This window comes from Lemur catta, chromosome 1 (assembly GCF_020740605.2).
Source record: "Lemur catta isolate mLemCat1 chromosome 1, mLemCat1.pri, whole genome shotgun sequence".
Taxonomy (NCBI): Eukaryota; Metazoa; Chordata; class Mammalia; order Primates; family Lemuridae; genus Lemur; species Lemur catta.
The window spans coordinates 95,335,446-95,357,582 of NC_059128.1; the positions used below are offsets into that span (position 1 = coordinate 95,335,446).

Consider the following 22,137-nt stretch of genomic DNA (forward strand, 5'->3'; position numbering starts at 1 on the left):
TACAGGCATGTACCACCATGCCTGGCTAATTAAAAAAAAAAAAAAATTTAGTAAAGATGGGATCTTGCTATGTTGCCCAGGCTGGTCTTAACTCCTGGTCTCAAGTGATCCTCCAGCCTTAGCTTCCCAAAGCACTAGGATTATAGGCATGAGCCACCATGCCCATCCTGGAATGTTTTCTAACTTATTTGGATTTTAACATAACTCTGATAGCAAACTTGATGAGAAAATTAGAAGCCAATTTCTTGTGAACATGGATACAAAAATAATAACAAAAGTAATTATGTCTCACGCCTGTAATCCCAGTTCTTTGGAGGGCTGAGGCAGGAGGATTGCTTGAGACCAGGAGTTCAAGACCAGCCTGGGCAACACAGCAAGATCCCGTCTCTACAAAAAATAAAAAAATTAGCCGGGCATGGTAGCACACACCTGTAGTCCCAGCTACTCTGGAGACTGAGGCAGGAGGATCGCTTGAGCCCAGGAGTTTGAGGTTGCTGTGAGCTAGGCTGATGCCACGGCACTCTAGTCCGGGCAACAGAGACTCTGTCTCAAAAAAAAAAAAAAAAAAAAAAATGTTAATTTGGTAAAGTCATTGAATACAAGGTCAATATTAAAAAATCAATTATATCTCTATATACAAACAATAAGCCATGTAAATAGTATCTTCTAAAAATTTCATTAGATATTGACATTTTAAAAAGATACCATTTATATTAGCATTAACTACAAAGGACTAAATCTAACACAAGACTTCTACATAGAAAACTATAAAATGTTAGATTAAATGGAGGAACATACCATATTGGAGGATTGTAAAATTTAATATTTTAAAGATATAAATTCTCCCCAAATTGATTTATAGATCCCATGTATTAAAATTCCATCACATTTTTGGGGTATAAATCGGCAAGCTAATTCTGAAATTAAATGAAATACAGAGGGCCAAGGAAAGCCAAGACACTTTTGAAGAAGCAACATAGAAGACTTAAGTCCAGAAACAGATCCACACATATAGGGATCCTTGATTTATGACAAAATTGGCCCTGCAGAGCAGTAGGAAAGGGAAGGTTTTTTTTTTTTTTTTTTTTTTTTTTTGAGACAGAGTCTCGCTTTGTTGCCCGGGCTAGAGTGAGTGCCGTGGCGTCAGCCTAGCTCACAGCAACCTCAAACTCCTGGGCTTAAGCGATCCTACTGCCTCAGCCTCTCGAGTAGCTGGGACTACAGGCATGCGCCACCATGCCCGGCTAATTTTTTCTATATAGATTTTTAGCTGTCCAAATCATTTCTTTCTATATTTGGTAGAGACGGGGTCTCACTCTTGCTCAGGCTGGTCTCGAACTCCTGACCGCAAGCGATCCACCCGCCTCAGCCTCCCAGAGTGCTAGGATTACAGGCGTGAGCCACCGCGCCCGGCCCAAGGGAAGGTATTTTTGATAAATAGTTCTGAATCAATTGGATAGATATCTACCTGGGGAAAAAAAAATCTTGACCTCTACCTCACATCATACACAAAAATCAATCCCAGGCAGATTATAGATCTAAATGTGAAAGATTAAATAATAAAACTTGAAGACAAAATGAGAGACTATATTCATGGCCTTGGAATAGGCAAACATTTCTTAAGTTGCAAAAGGGACTAACTAACCATGAAGGAAAATACTGATAAATTGTATAATATTATACTAAAGTTGAGAACTTCCATTCATCAGAACACACCATTAAGAGCACAACAAAACAAAACAACAAATCACAGAGTGGGAGAATATATTTGCAACACATCTATCTGAAAAAGGATTTATATCCAATATATACAAAGAACTTCTATAAACAATAAGAAATAGGCTGTGTGTGGTGCCTCACGCCTATAATCCCAGCATTTTGGAGGCTGAGGGAGGATCGCTTGAGGCCAGGAGTTCCAGATCAGCCTGAGCAAGAGAGAGAACCCCTTTCCACAAAAAATAGACAGATTAGCTAGGCATGGTGGCACACGCCTGTAGTCCCAGCTATTTGGGAGGCTGAGGCAGGAGGGTCACTTGAGCCCAGGAGTTTGAGGTTGCAGTGAGCTATGATGACGCTACTGCACTCTAGCCGGGGTGATAGAGACTCTGACTCAAAAAAACAAAACAAAACAAAAAAATAAATAGGTAAAAGATTTTAATAGGCACTTTACAAAGAGTATATCCAAATAGCCAATAAACATATAAGTTGTTAACCTTTTTCAGTCATCAGGGAAATGCAAAATAAAACGAGATACCACTATACACACATACAACCATGAATGGTTAAAACAGTGTTGATGAGGATGTGGAACATCTGTAACTCTGATGCACTATTGGTAAGAAAGTCAATTAGTATTATTCAACAGTATCTACTAACGCTGAAATCCAAGAATTAAAAACTCATTCACATATCACTTTCTTGGCCTTTTGGCTAAGATCAAGTATAGTATCTGTTCTTAGTTTAGTCATACAGCAGCCAGGAGCTTCATTTTTAATGTACTTTAAACCACATTAAATATTGAGCCTCTTGCATTGGGGGAAAAAAGGAAAAAACTCATTCACATAGAATTTAAGCTCTTGACTGCCTATAATATACAATTAATTCTAGACTCCCGGCTGCAGTCTGGCATTCTGCAAACAATCAGGGCTTACCAGGGAGCGCCTCTGGCTCAACACAATCTGTCACTCCTGCCAGGATGATGCAAAGCCCTGCTCCTGAGGTCACTGCGGTCATCCTTTTCCCCACAGGAGAGCACCATGTGGAGAGGCAGTGTGGGTAATCTGAGTGCAGAGAGTTCAAATGAAGGCAGGGGGGCAAATCCCTTAATTCCCTTCTCTCCTCCCCCAGCTGCCCGTTCTTGTCAGTGTCTTACTGTACGTAAGACTCAGAAGGCTTCTCCACCCCGCACCTGGAGCCAGTCTCACTGCATGTCAGGAAGCAGCTCTTCATGCTGCCTTCATGGTACAGGATCAGGCAGGTCCCAGTGTAACCAATAAATTATCTCCCTCATCAGCCAGTTCTTTTATAGGGGACCTTTGAGGGTGTTATAGGAGACACAGCAAAGTTCAGCAAGTTTTGGCATTCTCAGATTTATTTATTATTCACATTTTCAGCTATCATTTGAATTCTGAGCTGTGGGGAAGGGCCATAGTTTACTGAGACTAGGTGTGAACTGCCTATCTACTTAGCAGGTATAGGGCACCTGTCTCCTCTATCTTCCACCCAGCATCTGCATCCTAGTAGGTATTCTTCACTTAGCCCTATACTTGCTTTTGGAATAATTTAAGAGTTTGAGGATTCTGGCAACATATCTCTTAAGAATGGCAAGGGCTACAGTGAAAGGTATGCTCTAATTAGAACATATTTTCAGCGAGTGCTAAGTATGAAATGAGAGGTACAGAGTATTAAGTGATAACATTCTCCAGAGGAAAGGAGTGTTCTAATCCTTGTGGGGGTTAGAGAAGCTTCAGCAAACAGATGGGACTTGACTTGGACCCTGGAGCAGTCTGTGAGCAGGGAAAGGGTCAGATGGACAGCAAGACTCCAGGGAAGGAAGAGCTTGAGCAAGGGAGCAGAGGCAGGAAGCTGCAGGGTGAGGGGATGAGAAGCTGCTTGACTCAAGTGAGTGAGTGGCCTGTGCTGGGAAGCAGTGGGAGGCAAGATTGAAAGGGTAGACTGCGGTATAATGGGGGAGGATTTTGAGCTTTAGGCAGAGTGCTGACTATTCAGTAGGTGGTAGAGAAAGCTTGTAATAGGCCTGAGGGTGTAGGGTGGGGTGGGAACTTTAGCAAAGCAAGGCTGTGCATGCTTCACCAGACTGTGTAACTCAGGACTTCCCAAACACCAGTGCATGGGTCTGTGCCCATTTGGTTGCATCTGAGCATAGGTGTTGGAAATGGGGTGGGTGGAAGTTGTGGTAATTGGTCTAGGTGGAGCCCAGGCAATGGCATTAATACTCCCTAAATGACTTCATCCTTACCCATAGCTTCAATTACCTATGATTCACACAAATTCTCTAGTTCTTTTCTGAGAGCAAACTCATAACTGCCTACAAGGCATCTCTCCCAAGCTATCTCAAACTCATCATATGAAAAGTGAATTGATTTTTCTCTCTCCCAAACTGCTTCTGCCCACCAGAGGGTTTCTTGTCTCAAGGAATGGTGACATTGAGCCAGGTACACGAGGACTCACCCCTGACACTTTTTCTCTCCTTTACCACCACCCATCTCAAAACCCATGCATGCCAAGTTTTATCTCTCAAACCTCTGGAATCCAGACACGTCACGCTGTCTCCATTGTTATCATGGGAATCCACGCCCCTGTTATAGTATCTCTCACTGGGACACCTGGTCTGCATGTATCTTCACATGCTCTATTATTACAATTCTGTTCCACATGCCAAGGCAAGAGGGATCATTTCAAAACACGGAACTAAAGCCACTTCCTTGCTTAAAATCCTTCAATGGTTCCTGGCTGCTTTCAGAATAAAAATTAAACTCCTTCTGAAGCTCTGCAATGTCTGGTCCCAGATTCCTCTCTGCCCATCTTACTCCAGCCATGTTAGCTTCAACTGCTGTGGTCCCTTGGCCCACCAGAGCCTTTGCATATGCTATTTCAGATACTTGCTGTGTTCTTCTTCCCTGTCTCTTCCCCACAACTGTATTAAGAGCTGTTCATTTTTCAGAGCAGAGCCGAAACATCACTTCCTCAAAAAAGCTTTCCCTGATCCCCAAACTTGGTTAGATTTACCTAGCATGGTGGCTTTCAGGAATATTTTTTATTTATGGGACTACAGGTATATGCCACCACTCAAGAATTTTTTTTACTGTGACCCATAGTACACTTGGTGACCAAGCATACACATATGTAAAATGAATGACTCTTACCATTACTATATGTTACATAGATATTTTCTATTATTTCACCTAAAAATGTATTACAGAACCCTGTTTGGAAAAAAATCCTAATTCATAATTTCATAGAACTATGCCTTTCCTTCAAAGCACTCAGCATATTTTAATGATTGCTGGATTAGTATGTCTTCCTCATAACCTGTATTTTCTATAAGGCTAGGGAGTATTTGGTATTTTGCTTAGCCTCAATAGGAACTTAATAAATATTTGGATAATGAAAAATGTAAATTGGTTAGGAAGTACTTTTCCTTGTGGCACTTACCACAACTATAACTAATGACTAATTATCTGTATAATCAATCATTAAGCTTCTCCTCGCTAGACTCAAACTCCAGGAGGGCAGGAATCCTGTTTTTCCTGTTTATGTCTCTAGCATCTTACTGCAGTACCTGGAAAATGGCAAATTAAAGACCATTTCCCAAAGAACAGTTCAAATCCTGGTACCCAGATTCTGGCAGGCATGGATGAATAAAGCTGAGCAAAGCGTCTATTGTTCTGCATGGTCATGCCCTCTACCACCACTTGCCTCAAAGACCTCAATGTTTGTTTCAGGGACTATCAGAAACCAAGTTTATTTCAAAAGGCAAATGGAATCTCCATTGGAAACAAATTCTTCATGGGTGGCCAGATGTGGCAAGTCAGGAACTACTGTGTGGATTCACACAAAGGTAAGCAGCTCATTATATGGGAATAGTTTATTGGTTCTAAGCATTAAAAACATTTTTCGTTGGAAATGTCTCATTTAATCACTATTCCCCAAATCACTACTAATACTTTATAGCATTCACATTCTGTTTATATATAGCATATTATTTAAATGGAACAAGATATACTTTGTACTTACCTTGTAATTGCCAGAACTTCCCTGTGGACAAAGCACGTAGAAGTGAATTGCTACAACAGATGGTATAATCCTCGCTAAGCTTCTTGTTACAAACGTCACGTGGACACAGGAACATGAATGGTTTTAGAGTGATTAACTTGGTTGGCTTGTGGCAGCAAATTCTTTGACATCATAAACTCAGCTACTTGGATTTAATATCCTTAGTATTTAACATATAACTAATCTATTTCTCTCGTAGCTTTCTAATCTCTCCTGTATTTACCTAATTTATTAAAAATATATGCTTTTGTTAGAGTTTTTCACAAGTCCAGGGTCTCTCCTCCTAGGAAATAAAAGAATAATCTTGCATATAGAATATGATGAATCAACATATAATTGGTTAACTTTCTGGTGAGTCTATGAATGATTTTATTTCTCTATTTTCATTCATTCATGTTCCACATATGAAGAATGTAAGTAATGTGTAAAAAAGACATGATTTAGAAAAGGGCTGAAGGCTCAACAGAATTGGAGTTTCTGGTTCTGTTAACTGAAAAGAACAAGAATCAACCAACAATAACAAGCACTTCTATCATGTAGGCTGTAATCTTATAAATACCTTCTCCACTGAACAGTAACCAGGGCTTGTTGGAGAAATGATAGATTCCAGGTCAGGGGGAGGAAATGTATGTGAGAAGCTTGGGACAGAATACTGGGATTGTGTGGGAACTCAAGAGCTTAGCTGAAGAGGCTCCCATTGGCCAAAGATGAGATAATAAAGCTAACAATGAACCAAAAACAATATAAGATACAAACTCATAATGATACTTAAAAACAAAACTCATTGTCTACCTTTAGAGGATGGTGGGGAACCAGGTCATTATTTTGAAAACTAATAAATAAAGGGAACCAAGTATTTATCTCTTGCTTTTTCTATATAAATTGTACTCCAGGATAATCACATAGTTGATGAAGGGAAGTTTCTCTTTTTAGAAGTATTCCAGCTAATAACTAAACAATGACAATTAAACTCTATTTTTCAATGCCCCAATGAATTCATGAATCTAGGTCTTATCAGTGGCTGCTAACATCACAAAAAGAGACAACCAGACATTAGTGCCTCCTGAATGGAAGAGCACATCACATCTATGAAGTATTCTTGCTGGAAAATTCCAATCTAAATGTGATCAAGTTTCTAGATCAGTGTTATCCAATAGAAACATAATGTGAACCATCTATGCAATGGCACATCCCAAACTAGTTACATTTCAAGTGCTCAACAGCTGTGTGTGGCTACCATATTGGTTTAAACACTAACTTATAGGATATACATGGAGGGATATGGTATCACAAGGAAGCAATTGGCAAGACCAAGACCGTGGGAACTCTTTAGGAAAACTATTTCATCAAGAAATAAATTGCGAGGGAAAAAGAAAGAGTGACAGAGTATAAAAGTACATGAGAGGGAACAGGAAGGAGACCTGGAGATTATCAGAAATTTAACACACATCAACCAACAACATATTGACTGTATTTAGATTCTGACTTGAACAAAATGTAAAACATTTATGAGATAGGGAAATTTGAACAATGACTGGGTATTTGTGATATTAAGGAGTTATTCATTTCTTTAAATGTGATAATGGTCCTGTGGTTAAATTTTTTAAAACCTGTTTAAGGCTAGATACTGAAATATTTATGAAGTAATTTGATGTCTGGGATTTGCTTCAAAATAATCCAGGGTGAGTGGTGGATGTACAGATGAAACAAGATTGGCCGTGAGTTGACAATGATTTGAAACGGGATGATGGGTATATGGAAAACAATTATGTTATTCTCTTTATGTTTGAATGTATTTGAAATTTTCCATAGTAAGTTTAAAAAAAAAAGACTGTGGGGTAAGATTATGATGATACTGCTCATATTCTTTTTTTTTTTTTTTTTTTTGAGAAAGAGTCTCACTCTGTTGCCCAGGCTAGAGTGCCGTGGCATCAGCCTAGCTCACAGCAACCTCAAACTCCTGGGCTCGAGCAATCCTACGGCCTCAGCCTCCCGAGTAGCTGGGACTACAGGCATGTGCCACCATGCCCAGCTAATTTTTTCTATATATATATATATATATATATATATATATATATTTTAGCTGTCCGTATAATTTCTTTTCTATTTTTAGTAGAGACGGGGTCTCGCTCTTGCTCAGGCTGGTCTTGAACTCCTGAGCTCAAACAATCTGCCCGTCTCAGCCTCCCAGAGTGCTAGGATTACAGGCGTGAGCCACCGCACCCGGGCGCGATACTGCTCATATTCTTAAAAGTTCAATTCATTAAAGGTACTATTGAGTCTTTCTAACCCTGTAAAGAATCAGTGGCTGGTGCCACTACCCACAGGCAATAAACCAGGAAAAGCTTACAAAATAAAAACCAACCAAACAACAAAAATAATACTTATTTTATTTACACCTTGCAGAGGCCAAACGAGAGGAAAGAGGGAAGGGTTTTTTCTCCACCTGTGGTTAAATGCTACCCTCCCCTTGGGCTCTGCTGCCTGAGTTTTCCTCAGTCCCTCCATCACACACCCTGTCCCCATCAATGTAGACGTCGTAGTAGCAAGGCTGTCTGGACACCAAACATACATCATACAATTCATATTTTTATTTCTACTCTTTCTGCATCTCATCAGAGAGCAAATGGTGGAGATGTCTAACAAAAAGGCACACAGGGCTGTGTGGTTATGTGAGGCTCATCGTATAAGATTCTAAGAATTATAAGCTTGAGTATACATGCTGGAGACATGTGGCCCTCATTCCTTGTTAACTCTATAAAGCATAATATATATATTAAACAATACAAATTAATGGAAAAGGGACAAAGACATCAGCATCCTGTCCCAAAAGCTTCCAACTACAGTACACAATATCATTTCCAAAGTTGATGATTTCCTTTCCTGCTTACCAGAACTGGATTTTGCAGAGTTTGGAGTTTGAGATTCACCTTCCTACAGCAAATGCCTGTTTAATAAATTTGAATTTTGGAGTGAAAATGTGTTTCATCAATGTGAAAGTGTGTTAAGTGATTTGGAAGGTAACAAATTGGGGGCAAAGGCTCAAACTAAAAAATAAAAATGATTTTTATTTAATTTTTCAGAAATATAAATAGCAAAATAATTGGCAAAAACCAAACCAAACAGAAAAGAAAAAAATGACATGTTATATGATTGATCATCTCCAAGCACAACAGCATTTATTAATGAATATAAAAAATAAATTATATTACTTTTATTTGCTTCTTCCCCAGCTTTGACTGCATGGATGCTTTTGGAAGTTTGAGTTCCCAAGAAAATTCCACAGCTATACTGGCTCCTACAATGCGACTGAGTGAGGTTAAGGTCCCACTCCCATATGGAAATAAATTTCCATCCTTGGGGATTCTGAACTAGACCCCTAAGAATTTAAAAAACAGGGGCTTTCATTAGGTTCCTTCTAACATGACGAAAATACAGCCTTCGTCCATTAAGACACAATCCAATTTAGGGACAGGTACTCTTTAGATTTTCTGAGTTCACATGAGTACTAAGACTAGGCCACCACCTGTTCTGACAACCCAGCCTGCAGTCACTGCCATCTTCCTAACTAGCAGCCTTCCAAGCTGCACCAAAACTGAGATTAACAAAACTGAAGATAAAGCATTTTTGAACTTTCCTCCTGGAAGTTAAAGGGCTCTTTGGGTAGGAAGGGTAAGGAGGTTTTGCATCAAGCTTGCTTTCATATTTACTATTGGTGGAAGGGCTGCTAAATCAAATCAGTGCACATCTGTATTGAGTATCTGAGTGAACTGAGTGTACTTACCCATCACCACACAAAGAAGTTAGAGCAAATTAACAAGTCATTCTGGACCAAGCCCCTTAAAACAGAGGCAAATGTGGTAAACCAAGGTCACTTCTTGTGGTAATAACCTCAGTTCACCTAAGTTCTTTCCTGAAGAACCATATTAATCTCCTGATTCAAGAGGCACCTCTGGCTAGCACAGAGCACAGAAAGAAAGCATAACGTCAGGACAGGGCAATGCCACATGGAGTTTAGAAGTTGTGATTTAGTGTACAGCACAAGATGGCAGCATCGCTAATATTTAGAGCTGGAAACAGCGCTGGCTGGACCACACTCCTGGAGCATCTTTACTAATGGAGCTTAATAGCAGTTGCCCAGATGTCGTTGCTGGGGAGCGGGGGAAGGACCCATCCTTGGGGAACGAAGTTGCCTTTGGGATGATCAGATGGCACCAGGTACTGATCCCAATCATGCCTTAATAAGAACATTGTAGAACAACTGTTTATTTCTGTTTTATTCCAAGCAAGATGTTTAGCAACTAAGTATTCTATTGCTAGTACTTAGTTTTCAAATGACTGATGTACTAATTAGCTATAGAACCTGATTATTAGAAATTATGCAAAAGTTATATTTCTTAAATGCACACAAAGGGAAAAACTCTGAAGACCTTATAATTTTGTGGATAACTAAATAATTATACAGTCGACCCTCATTATTTGCAGATTCTGTATTTGCATATTTACCTACTCATTAAAATTTATTTGTAACCCTCAAGTCATCACTTGTGGTGCTTTCACAGTCACTTGCAAATGTGCAAAGCGGCAAAAAATGTGAGTCATCAAAATGTACCTTCCCAGTTGAGGAAGACAATACTCCCTCTGCCTTCTTGTTTTCAGTTCATACTATAAACTAGTGCCCTTTTCTTGGTCTATTTAATGCCATGTTTTTCACATTTCTGTACTTTTCATTGATAATTTCACTGTTTAAAATAGCCCCCCTAAGTGCAGTGTTCCTAAGTGCAAGGCGGCTGTGGTGTGCCTTGTGTAGAAAGTATGTTGGATAAGCGTCATACAGGCATGAGTTATAGTTCTATAACTGTGAGTTCAATGTTAATGAATCAACAACATATATTAAATAAGGTGTCTTTAAACAGAAACACACATAAAACAAGGTATTGATCAGCTGACAAAAATGTTGTGACCAAGGGCTCACAGGAATCTACCTAACCCTATGTTTCCTTTAGGAGTAATGGTTTAGTATTCTGCAATTCAGTGTTTTCTGGGACATTATAGAACATACCTGCCATGAATAATGAGAATCAACTGTACTTATGTTTAAAGCTAAAACTTATATATTAGCCAAAAATAAACTTTCCCCAGAACATTAACTTGGTATGCTAAAGAGCATTTTTGCATGAGAATCACAAATTGTTGAATTTGGAAGGGAACTCAGAGATCACTTAGTTTGGTGATTTAGAAACCATACTTTAAAGACCCCTAGGCCCCAAGTGGATGTTTGGGGGAGTCTAGAAACAACAAAGTACTTACAGGAAACCACAGATTTAAACTGCCTGGGGAACCCATTCATTCAATTTGTTATACATATTGATTTCTCACAAGACAGCACTCAAGAAGAGTGCTGCTGCTAATGTTTGAAGGCCACATTCTAGCCCATCATCTTCATTTTACAGGTGAGGAAAGTGAGACACAGAGAGCTGAAAACTACCCAGCTCATTAGTAACTGTTGATTCAGATGAGGCTCCTTGTTTCCAGGTTACCGGGCTTTGACCTATAAAAGCTCAGAAGTCAGCATGGGTCTTAAGCAGTTTCCATAGGCAAGTACACAGGGGAGGGTTTCTTTTCCTGGGTCTGGTTAGCACCATTAGAGAATTAGAAAAAGGAAGCCAATGCTTTAAATCTACATAACAGGTATAACATGAGAAAATACAAAAGGGCAAGTCACAGCCTGAGTTTCAGTTTCTTCACCTGTTAAAATAGGGACATCTATTTTTCAAGGATTAATGACGACCAAACAAGATGTAGGCAGCATCCTTGAAACTTGGAAACATTATAAACCCATTAGGAACTTAAAAAAAAAAAGATACGGTAATAGACGTCAACAACGCAAGCACCTCATCAAGCACTTCTTGCGACCTAAGGGAAAGGCAACACAGATAGCCAGCCCCTCTGACCTGATCTGGATGAGCGCGGGCAGGGAGTGCTCAGCTTGGAGGTAATACTGTCGGAAAGGCTGCAAGAGGTGAGCAAGTGGGAACTCGTCTGAAAGAGAAAAAGCACAGTACCACATCATCCTACTTGATATCTAGAGTGTGTTTCTCAAGGCAAGGGGGCTGAGCCTATGATTATGACAACGTGATCAAATGCATTTCATCTGTAGCCACAGGTTCCATGATCCAGTTTAGAGTTTCAAATCTAAAGGTGTCATTTGTCACCTACCACCTCTTAGATTAAGTTGAGATCACCCATGGCAACAGCTGTCAATGTAGTATTTTCCTTTTCTCCACTGGTCACGGAGAGACTTACCTGGATCCCCAAATAACTTGGACTCAATTTCACGTTTCTGAAGCAAAAATTTCTCTTTTTCTTTTCTCTGTTTCTTTTCCAATTCTCTTTTCCTCTCTTCCTCTTGTTCTCCTTCCAACATAACTCTAAGGGCTCTCTCTTCAGCTTCATACAGTTCAGAGCGTTTTTTAATGAGTTTTCTCAGACGCTGAAGATGATGCTCGAAAGTCTCATCTGCGGAGGCTGGAGGACAGACCCCTGCATAAAAAGAGCCAAATGGCATTTTAGATTCAACTTGTTGTTATCCCCAAATCCATGTTCTAATGAGCAGACTCAAAGTCCTACCTATGGTATAAATTTGCTTAGAATTTGGAATCTACCCAATCTTTAAGGCTCAATCTGATCTTTTTGAATTTCTCATTACTGACCCTACCCTGACTCTCTCTAAGTCCTCCTTCTAGATCACACCACTTAACTTTTGACTTTCTTTCTTTCTAATGGTTTGATTCTCCACTTGGGACAGTGAACTCACTAAAGGGAGGAACTTGTCTTAACTTCATTGTTCGTGAAATTCCCTAATTATCAATTCCCAGACCTAACTAATTAACAATTCTCCCTCTGACTCTGAATTTTGGGAAGGCACACTTGGATGGTTAAGAAGATATACTTAACCACACTGATCTGCTGCTGACAGCAGGGTGACCAACTGTTTCAGTATGCCTACTTTTGGCACTAAAAGCCCCATGTCCCAGGAAACCTCTCAGTCCGAGGAAAACTGAGATTGTTGTCACCCTGATTAACTTGTGAGGTCAGCTGCCAACATGGCTAAAGCCACAATTGGGAAAATTTGATTACAGACTGCTTATTAGGTGATATCAAAGAATTACTGCTATTTTTTTGGTGTGATAATGGCATCGTAGTTGATCATGGGTACTTAGGTGTTCTACTTTTGTGTGAAATTTTTCATACAGTTTCACAGGGAAAAACAATCTAAATTTAATGAATACTTGAGTGGACTACAGTTCTGCACGCACAACCGTAATGGCCCTATAATATAAAAGCTGCTAAATCTGCTAGGTGATCCAATGCAGAGTAATGTGAGTGTGATCTATCCTGTTAGTCCTTGGAGGTTGATTGATTGATTGGCTGATTTCTTTATTCAGACATGGGGTCTCACTCTGTCTCTCAGGCTGGAGTACAGTGGCCCAATCATAGCTCAGTGCAGCCTCGAACTCCTGGACTCAAGTGATCCTGAGCAGTTGGGACTACAGGCTTGCGCCACCATGCCCAGCTACTTTTTAAATTTTTTTTAGAGATGGGGTCAGGCTGGTCTAGAACTCCTGGCCTCAAGGAATCCTCTCACCTCGGCCTCCCAAAATGCTGAGTCCTTGAAGATTTTAAAGGAAAGTGTATTTATTACCCAAGCATTTTAGCAATACCAGATATAAAGAAGAAGAAAATCCTAATCTCACTACTACAATCAACCATTTTTGGCCGGGCTTGGTGGCTCATGCCTGTAATCCTAGCACTCTGGGAGGCCGAGGCAGGAGGATCACTTGAGCTCAGGAGCTGGAGACCAGCCTGAGCAAGAGTGATACCCCATCTCTATTAAAAAAAAAAAATTATTTTCCCATGTTCTCTTCTTGACTTTTTGTCCATATATTAGCAAGTTCATACAGTTCAGCATAATATGTATGTAATTTCCACATCCTCATGTTGATTCTCTATTCTTTTCCAGTCTTCATTACTATTTAATGGTTCTGTCCTATTCCATCAAATCAATGTATCATAATATACTTAACAAACTCTTAAGTATCTACTTCTGGACACTTAAGGTATTCCAAGTGTCCCATTATTATATAATGCTACATGAATACTCTTGAGCATGTTATTTTTTTCCTTCCTATGGATTATTTCTATAGGAAAAATTCTCAAGAGTGAAAATGTTTATGGATACTTTCAAGACTATCAAAATGTGGCACTAAACTGCTTCCTAAAAGAGCTATACATTTACACAGTTACCTAACACTTGACACAGAGAAGGTAATTAATAATTCTTCAATGAATAAACGATTTTCAACAGGGTTTTAATAATTTATGCTGCCACCTGTGAAGTACAATATTGCCAGCTTTGAGCACTCAGTTTTCAATTTTGGCTGAAAAAATGGTATAAAATAGTGGTTCCTCAAGTTTAGTAGTTCTATCACTTGTGAAGTTTTAATTTGCAGGTACGATTCTTTTCTCCTTCAACCACTAGAGATAAGTGATTGTGGAACTCTCCTACCTTCACCTTCAATGCTAATATTTCTCCAGATCATTTTTCATAACTGCTTTGTTTGAACAGGTTTACAGTCACTCATTCTCAACTATGGGAACTCTACAACTCAAATTCATCTTCTGCTAAGTTGACAGGCTAATATTTTCCAAGTACACACAAAATTTTTATACGCGGACAAATTTAAGCTGTCACTGTTGCTTTGTAATAATTTCATGGTTTTGTTTCATTTCTTTACCTTTACAGATTGTAAATATTTTAGGCTTCGTAAGCCATTCAGTCTCTGTTGTAACTACGAAAATCTGCTCATACAGCAAAAATACACAGACACTTCATCAGCCCTTAAGTGCCTGCAGAGCCCATGAGGAGATGTGGCTTGCTCCCATCTCAGGCTGCTGGACCTGGGCCACCCACCCACGTCTCCCTCAACCCCTCGTTGATCACTCCCTGGTCAACCTGACACAGCCCCTTGGAAATGGCATTCCTTATCCAGTCTTCCTCTTGACCCCACGTACTGGCACCGTCTAGGTTCCCTCTACGTCTAACACTCATTCCCCTAGTCCCACAGCCTAGACACCAATGCCTTTGCCTCTATTCCCCTTCAGCCACACATACCTTGGGGCCTCATCCAGTCTTTGGACCTTGGCACGTTCAGAAAAAACCTTCCACCTCTATAAAGTCTTAAACTCAATTATTCTCTTCTCCGACTACAACTTTCTCCCCCTCCAGTACTTTGGTTTTTTTTTAGACAGAGTCTCGCTCTGTTGCCCAGGCTAGAGTGCCGTGGCGTCAGCCTAGCTCACAGCAACCTCAAACTCCTGGGCTTAAGCAATCTTTCTGCCTCAGCCTCCCGAGTAGCTGGGACTACAGGCATGTGCCACTATGCCCAGCTAATTTTTTTTTTCTATATATATTTTTAGTTGTCCAGATCATTTCTTTCTATTTTTTAGTAGAGACGGGGTCTCGCTCTTGCTCAGGCTGGTCTCGAACTCCTGACCTTGAGTGATCCACCCGCCTCAGCCTCCCAGAGTGCTAGGATTACAGGCATGAGCCACCACGCCTGGCCCCTCCAGTACTTTTATTAATAGTTCCTTCTCCCCAGAGACCTGTTTGTCAGCTTCACCAAAACTTACATATAGCATTTACTATGTGCCAGGACTGTTTTAAGTACTTTATACATATTTCCTAATGTAATCCTCACAACACTCCATGGGTAGGTACTACCATTATCTCCTTTTTATGGATAAGGAAACCAAGATGCAGAGAAGTTTGAGTAACTTTCTAAGACCACACAATCTCTCCGAGTATTTGCCACTTTCCAGAAGGAGGTAAAGGGTCTACCTCTTCCTCCAGGAGTCTACCTTTTCCTCTTATGTCTCTGATCTCTCTTGGTGTCTTTTGTAGTCTCTTCTTCATCTGCCTTGATTTTGACATTCCTTATGATTTTCTTTTTGCCCTCATCTCATGCTATACAAACTCCTTAAGGTCATTCCAACTCACGGCTACATGCCGATGAACTCTTATCCAGAATGTACCCCAGGCACCCCAGGCACCTCAAACTCAACAGGCCCCAAAATGAACTGGTCAAGCACAAGCCTTTTCCTCCTCCTCTGTTTTCCTGCGCAATTGGAATGGTATCCTCACTCATTCAGGAGACCAGGCTAGAACCTGGAAGTCATTTTTTACCCTTCGGCTCCCCTAAGATACTTATTTACATGTATATACAACCCCCCTTTATTCTATATTTTATTTATTATCTATTAAATTCCTTTACTTTTCTCCAATACACTGGCTCTTAGCTCATGCTCCCATACTATCCCTGCCCAGACTACAATAGCTTTTCCAGTCTCTCTCCCCTGCTCCCTCTCCCCAGATGCTCCAAATCTTTCTCTGCTCTGCTGGCACTCACTGATCTTTGTCATCATTTCACTCCACTTAAAAATTTTCAGTAGTTCCCCACAGCTATAGGCATAGATAAAAACTCTAGACTGGCCCATAAGACAGTTTGCAACGTGGCCTGCTTACATAACCAGCCGCATCTCTCAGCACTTGCTCAGAGTACACACATCTTCAAGAGGGAAGTTAGAAAGCTGTTTTCTGCTTAAGTACGTGTGTAACCAACTGCTAGTTACCAAATCATTTTACATTCAAGTCAGTTAACTCCAGAGGCTGATAACTTTTGTAGATCATAATTCTCCTATAATTCCCTCCTTCTTTTGGATCAAAGTGAAGAAGACTAATATTGAGAAATGTTGGTAAATCCACTTGGCAAAGGTTTACTGAGCACTCACCTCATAGAGGAGGTGGGATGGGGGAATATTAAATAGTAACCCTCAGGTTTTGTATTCTAGTAAGAGAGATGGATAGACACAGCCGATGCTAACTCCCTTTTGACTTACTTCTGCCTTTTAGTGCCCTAAAAGTACTACAGTGGGGTCATTTGATTCTGAGGCCTGAAAATGTGCATTAGCCACACTGAAGGCTGGCACACAGAAGCCAATCACTTACGTAGTGACTGAGCCTGGGCGAACGCACGATAGTCACGTTCCAACAAAACTTTATTAAGAGTCTAAAAGAATCAGTTTTCGTTTATATTATAAACCACACAGGGGAAATTATTTGCTAGAGTGGCATTTGCTAATTTGTGTACTCTCAAATATCTCTGGTGAATGCCAGGGCCTACAATCTACTACATAAGGCAGCAGCATGTGGTCCAAACCAGACGCAAGTGAGAAGGAATAGGAGGTCACCTCAACCCAGATCAGAGAAGAATGAAGAATCCTGCCTCTGTGTTTGGTTTTGAAGGATAGTGAGATCTTAAAATGGCAAAGATGGGACTCAGGGCCCACAAGAGCAAAGGTCCAGACAGGCAAATGGAAAGCACAACTGGGTAACTTCTAGAAAACCAGCATGGCTGGAACAAACTTTAGTGAAGAGACTTGGACTACCTGTGGTGCTTCCTCTAGAGGCAAGAGGAGACCAGTGAGGTCTACTGAGTACAAAAGTGACATGCAGGGAAGCTGGGAACATCTATGCACTCTGCAAGGCACTCCCTGCACTGTCCAACTATTCATACCCCTTCAAATTGCAATAATTCAGGTTTGAAATGTATCTGAATCAAAACTTTCTGGTGCATCAAGTAAGGGTAGGAAAGCTTTCAGCTTGGCCCCTGGGCAACGTTGACCAACCACGGCAAGCACATTCAGACAAGCATGAACAGGAATGCCTAGGGTAGGAATGATGAGTCAAAGGGAAGGTAGTGGAGGGGGTTCCCGCATCTGCCTCTCTTTCCAACCTTCAACCTTAGTTACCAAAGGCTAAAGATCTGAGGCTTCCTGCTTCAAAACTTCTGGGTGACTGCTGACAAGGCCAGTTACGCTACAGGGTGAAAATAACGAAGTTTCAACTACTTTCCCTTTAATAATATTTGGAGTAGGAAGGCACTAGGGTAAAGAAAGGGAAGAAATGCAAATTCACAGTTACCTTTCCTCGCTGCAGCCTCTTTCCTCAGTTTCCTCAGTTTCTCCAAAGCCCGAAGAATGTCTATCATTCTTTTGGTGTCTGCTTGTTTTTTCCTCACTTCAGATAATACGCCATCAGCAGCAGCTTTGAGTTCCTGCTCCTGGAAGACAAACAAAGCACACAAGACCTAGTTTTAGGAACAACCTCACAGTACAGAACAGCTGCCTGGTGGTTAGATTTCAAAGGATCAGCGTTACAAGAGACTCTACTGAATCTACATCCCAATTTCCTGGGTGTTACACAACTCCCCTCTAGCCAAGGAATTATCCCCTCTACTGGTGGTATAACTCTCATCTTAAAGGAGAACTTGTCTGCTCTGCAGCTTCCACATAAGCACTGGTTTTTGTTTCTTCCTGAGTATCTCTCAAAGTGTGGTCCCGGGAGTATCTGTGTCCCACTTACCTTGTTAAGTTGGGACTCTTCTGTTAAAAACACAGACTCCCAAGGAAGGAATGGAGTTGGAAAGGCCAAGAACTCCACAAAAGTCTCTTAGTGATAATCTATGCAGTTTGTACTCTCCTGCTCTAAGGTCTCAAGGATTTCTTCCACGTGACCTTCCAAACATTTGAAGATCACTATCCTACTCTTCTTGAGTTGGTTCACATGCAGAGTCAATAACCCAGTTCCTCAAGCCACTCCTCATGCGACTCCATGGCCAATATCCTCGCCATGGGTGGTAGAGAGGATCCTCTTGTCTAAAGTTCTCTCTTCCATCTGTCAAATAAGTGCCTGTAATTCCACCATTACAGCCAATACCAACCTGTTTCACTGTCTAAGTATTCCCTCTGCCTGGAACTGCTCATTTTGCCTTCACTTGGCTTTGATACTTCCCTCACGATTCAGCTCAGATGTCACTATAACATCCAGAAAGCTTTCCCCCAATGGATTACATATCCCTTCTTTGGGCTCCTACAGCACCTACAGTTGAAATCCTAACACACACCATGCTATACTGACATGATCTTCCATGGGGCTCTAAGCCCCTTAAGAACAAGGCTATGTCTATCCCCACCATTCAGCACTAGGCCTGGCACAACATGGGCCCTCATTAAACGTCTGCTGAATTGACCCACACTCCCTCAGGTTAAAGTGTTGCCTCTCCAGGCATTCTCCTTTAAAGCAGTGATATTCCTGATTGTGCAATGAGAAAGTCTGCCATCAATACACTTCACAGCAAAGTTATTTCAGACTCTAGGGCAGTGGCAGACAGCAGAAGACATTAGCTGATTGCAGAGAGTGGAGGGAGGAGGTAAGAGAACACCAGAGGCACTCAAAGTTAACAATGCCTTAAACAACTATTCGAACAATTTCCAGTTTCACCCTGGCCCTACATAAGAGCTTGAGATCAACAGGCTTTGGAATCAGACAACCTGGGCTCAAATATGAAGTGAAACTGCCACAAACTGGTTGTATAATTGTTGGCAAGTTAATCTCTCTATCCCTCAGTTTCCTAATCTGTAAAACTTGGATAATACCTCCTACTTCTCTGGGCTGTTATAAAGATTCAAGATCTGATACACGTAAGGACTCTAGCATAGCTCCTAGTTTATACGATAGTAAGTGCTCAAAAGCACAAACAGCTGTTTACAAGTTTTAACCCTCATATCCCCAGGTTCTGCAGATGGGAGGGTGGCTCAAAGCCAGGAGTTTGAGACCAGCCTGGGGAACACAGGGAGATTCCATCTCTACAAAAAATTTAAAAGTTAGCTGGGCATAGCAGCACCTGCCTGTAGTCCCTGCTACTCCGGAAGACACAGGAAGATTGCTGGAGCCAGGAGTTCCAGGCAGCAATGAGCTATGATTACACCACTATATTCCAGCCTGGGCGGCAAAATTAGACTCTGTCTCTTTACCAAAAAAAAAAAAAAAAAATGCCTTATCAGCCAATTGGGGTATTTACTCCTTGAAGTAGGGCCCCCAAGCTCTTTATATTTTGTATTCTTAAAATCACCTAGGGCAGTACAAGACACAAGGACCCAGAATGTTAATGAATGTTAGTAAGTGGACAGAAGTTGGCGCAGGATAGAGAAGACCTGTCATTCCTGCAATGCCACCGTGTAATCTTATACTTTGTGTTTACAGAACTTTACAGCGCACCTAGTGCTTTTGTTTTGCGTATCATACATCATCAACACGCAATTAACATAGAGGTATGAGGTGGAAATACTATCTATCATTTTATTTTACCGATAACGAAACAGAGGCTTAGCCCTGGAAAATGACAGCTTAAAGTCTCACGCCGCTTCAGGTTCCAACCATCATCATCCCTAACCCCATGAGCGTCCGCTGCTCTCACCCGCTTCTTCTCCTCCACCTCCTGCACACATTTCACCCTCCAGCGGTCAATCTCCTGCTCGCGTTCCGCTGCCCGCGCGACCTCCTCCTCCCGCTCGGCCTCGCGTTCCCGGGCCCTCTCGCCAAGCCTCAGCCGGCGGCGCCGGACCCTCTCCAGCCTCCGCCGCGCCTCGCCCACATAGGCGGCCTGGGTTAGCGGCTGCAGCCGCTCCGCCAGTTCGGCGCGCAGCGGCGCGGCCTGGGCATGCAGCAGGGCCCAGGCCGCGCCGTCGGCCTCGGCCTCGCGCAGGGCCTGACTCAGGCCGCGGAGCCGCCGCACCAGGCGCAGAATCCCGCGCAACCGCGCGCGCACCTCGCCTAGGCTGGGCCCGGCGTGCGCGCGCTGCGGCACCGGGCAGGCCCGTCGCGGGGTCCCGAACACCGCCTCCAGCCACTGCCGGTCGCGCAGGCGCTGGAGGACCGCGTCCCCGAGCACGTCGGACGGCGGCGGCGCCTCAGGCCAGCGCGGGCTCCATGGCGGCCCCGGGCCGGGAGGCGGCGGCCGCGAGCGCTCGCCGGCGTCGGTCCCCGGGAAGGGCCGGCACTGGGGCAACGGCGGAGGCAGTGGCGGCGGCGGCACCTGGTAAAAGGCCCCGCCGCCGCCGCCGCCGGAAGCTTCCCCGGGGGCCCGGGGCTGCAGAGCCAGCGGAGGCTGGAGGAAGGGGGCGGAGGCCCCCGGAAAAGGGCCGGGCCGCTGGGGAAGAGGCGGCGGGAAAGCCGGGGAGGGCAGCGGCGGTGGCGGGCAGCCGAAGGGAGCGGGAGGCGGCGGCTGCGGAGGCGGCGGGCCCGGGCGACCCGGGGCGAAGAAAGGCGGCAGGGCCATGTTGCCGACGAAGATTCTCTTGTGGAGTGACAGCAATCTGAGTGGTTCCCCAGGAGAGTCTTCCGGGCGGAAGTGATGTCTTAGGACGCGCGACGCTAGTACACACGCGCCGCCGGAAAGCCCGGTGCACGGTTGGGCGTTCATTCAACCTTCTATCCTTCAATTCATAAGTACTGTTTTTACTGAGCATTCTAGGTGTGGAGCTACTCGTTTCGCATACAGCGGGACTAAGAGATACAGGTTTTCTCCTCATGGAACTACCTGTCTAGTAAAGAAAACACATTAATCAAGTAATCGTGCAAACGTAGATGTGCAGTGAATACTTGATATAGTCAAAGAGGTTGGGAAAGGTTGTCCTGAAGATTTGAGACTTCAGCTGAGATCTAAATGATGAATATGAGTTACATAGAAAAAGAGAGGGAAGCACAGTCTAGATGGGAACAACATATGCAAAGGCCCCCTGGTAGATAGGAGTATGTCTCGTGGGAGGATTGATAGAATGCTAGAAAGCCTGAGAGGAGTTTGGTGATCCTGGGGAGGTGGACAGAAATCATAACGTCCAGGGTCTCATATCTTAAGAACAACGGTAAACTACTGATTTTAAGCAGGAGGAGAAGGTAAGGCAGTGCCACATTAGATTTTTTAAATTAAACTCTACTTGAGACAATTGTGGATTCACAGGCAATTGTAAGAAGCAATACAGGGAGATTCTGTGTACCTTTAACCCAATTTCCCCTACTGGTAACATCTTGCAAAATTATAGTACAATATCATAACCAAGATATTGACATTGATACAGTCAAGATACAGAACATTTCCATCACTGGCAGGATTCCTCATTTGTCCTTGTCAATGGGAAAAAAAGCCAAACTCTGTAAAATAATTTTAAAGAGATTTACTCTGAGCCAAATTTGAGGACCATGACCCAGAGCCATGCTCAAGTCTTGAGCAAGTGGACTGGCTGAGGTTGGGTTACAGTTTGGTTTTATACATTTCAGGGAGACAGGGGTTACAGGTAAAGTCATAAATCCATAGTGGGAGGCATACATTGGTTTAGCCCGAAAAGGTGGGCCATCTCGAAGTGGGGAGCTTACAGGTTATA

General features: G+C 42.4%; 1 protein-coding gene and 1 pseudogene across 1 annotated transcript; one reads left to right on the forward strand and one right to left on the reverse strand.

Annotated features, from left to right (window-relative positions):
• Positions 1-2,409: 2,409 nt before the first annotated feature.
• Positions 2,410-2,527, forward strand: LOC123631012 (annotated as a pseudogene).
• A 5,638-nt stretch (positions 2,528-8,165) lies between these two features.
• Positions 8,166-21,186, reverse strand: PDCD7 (programmed cell death 7). Its single transcript, XM_045540997.1, has 5 exons — positions 20,175-21,186; positions 17,840-17,978; positions 12,103-12,339; positions 11,751-11,838; positions 8,166-10,033 (listed from the first exon to the last, which is right to left on the reverse strand). Exons 1-5 carry the CDS (start codon positions 21,177-21,179, stop codon positions 9,910-9,912), a joined length of 1,593 nt encoding a protein of 530 aa, XP_045396953.1. The 5' UTR covers positions 21,180-21,186; the 3' UTR covers positions 8,166-9,909.
• Between the last annotated feature and the right edge of the window lie 951 nt (positions 21,187-22,137).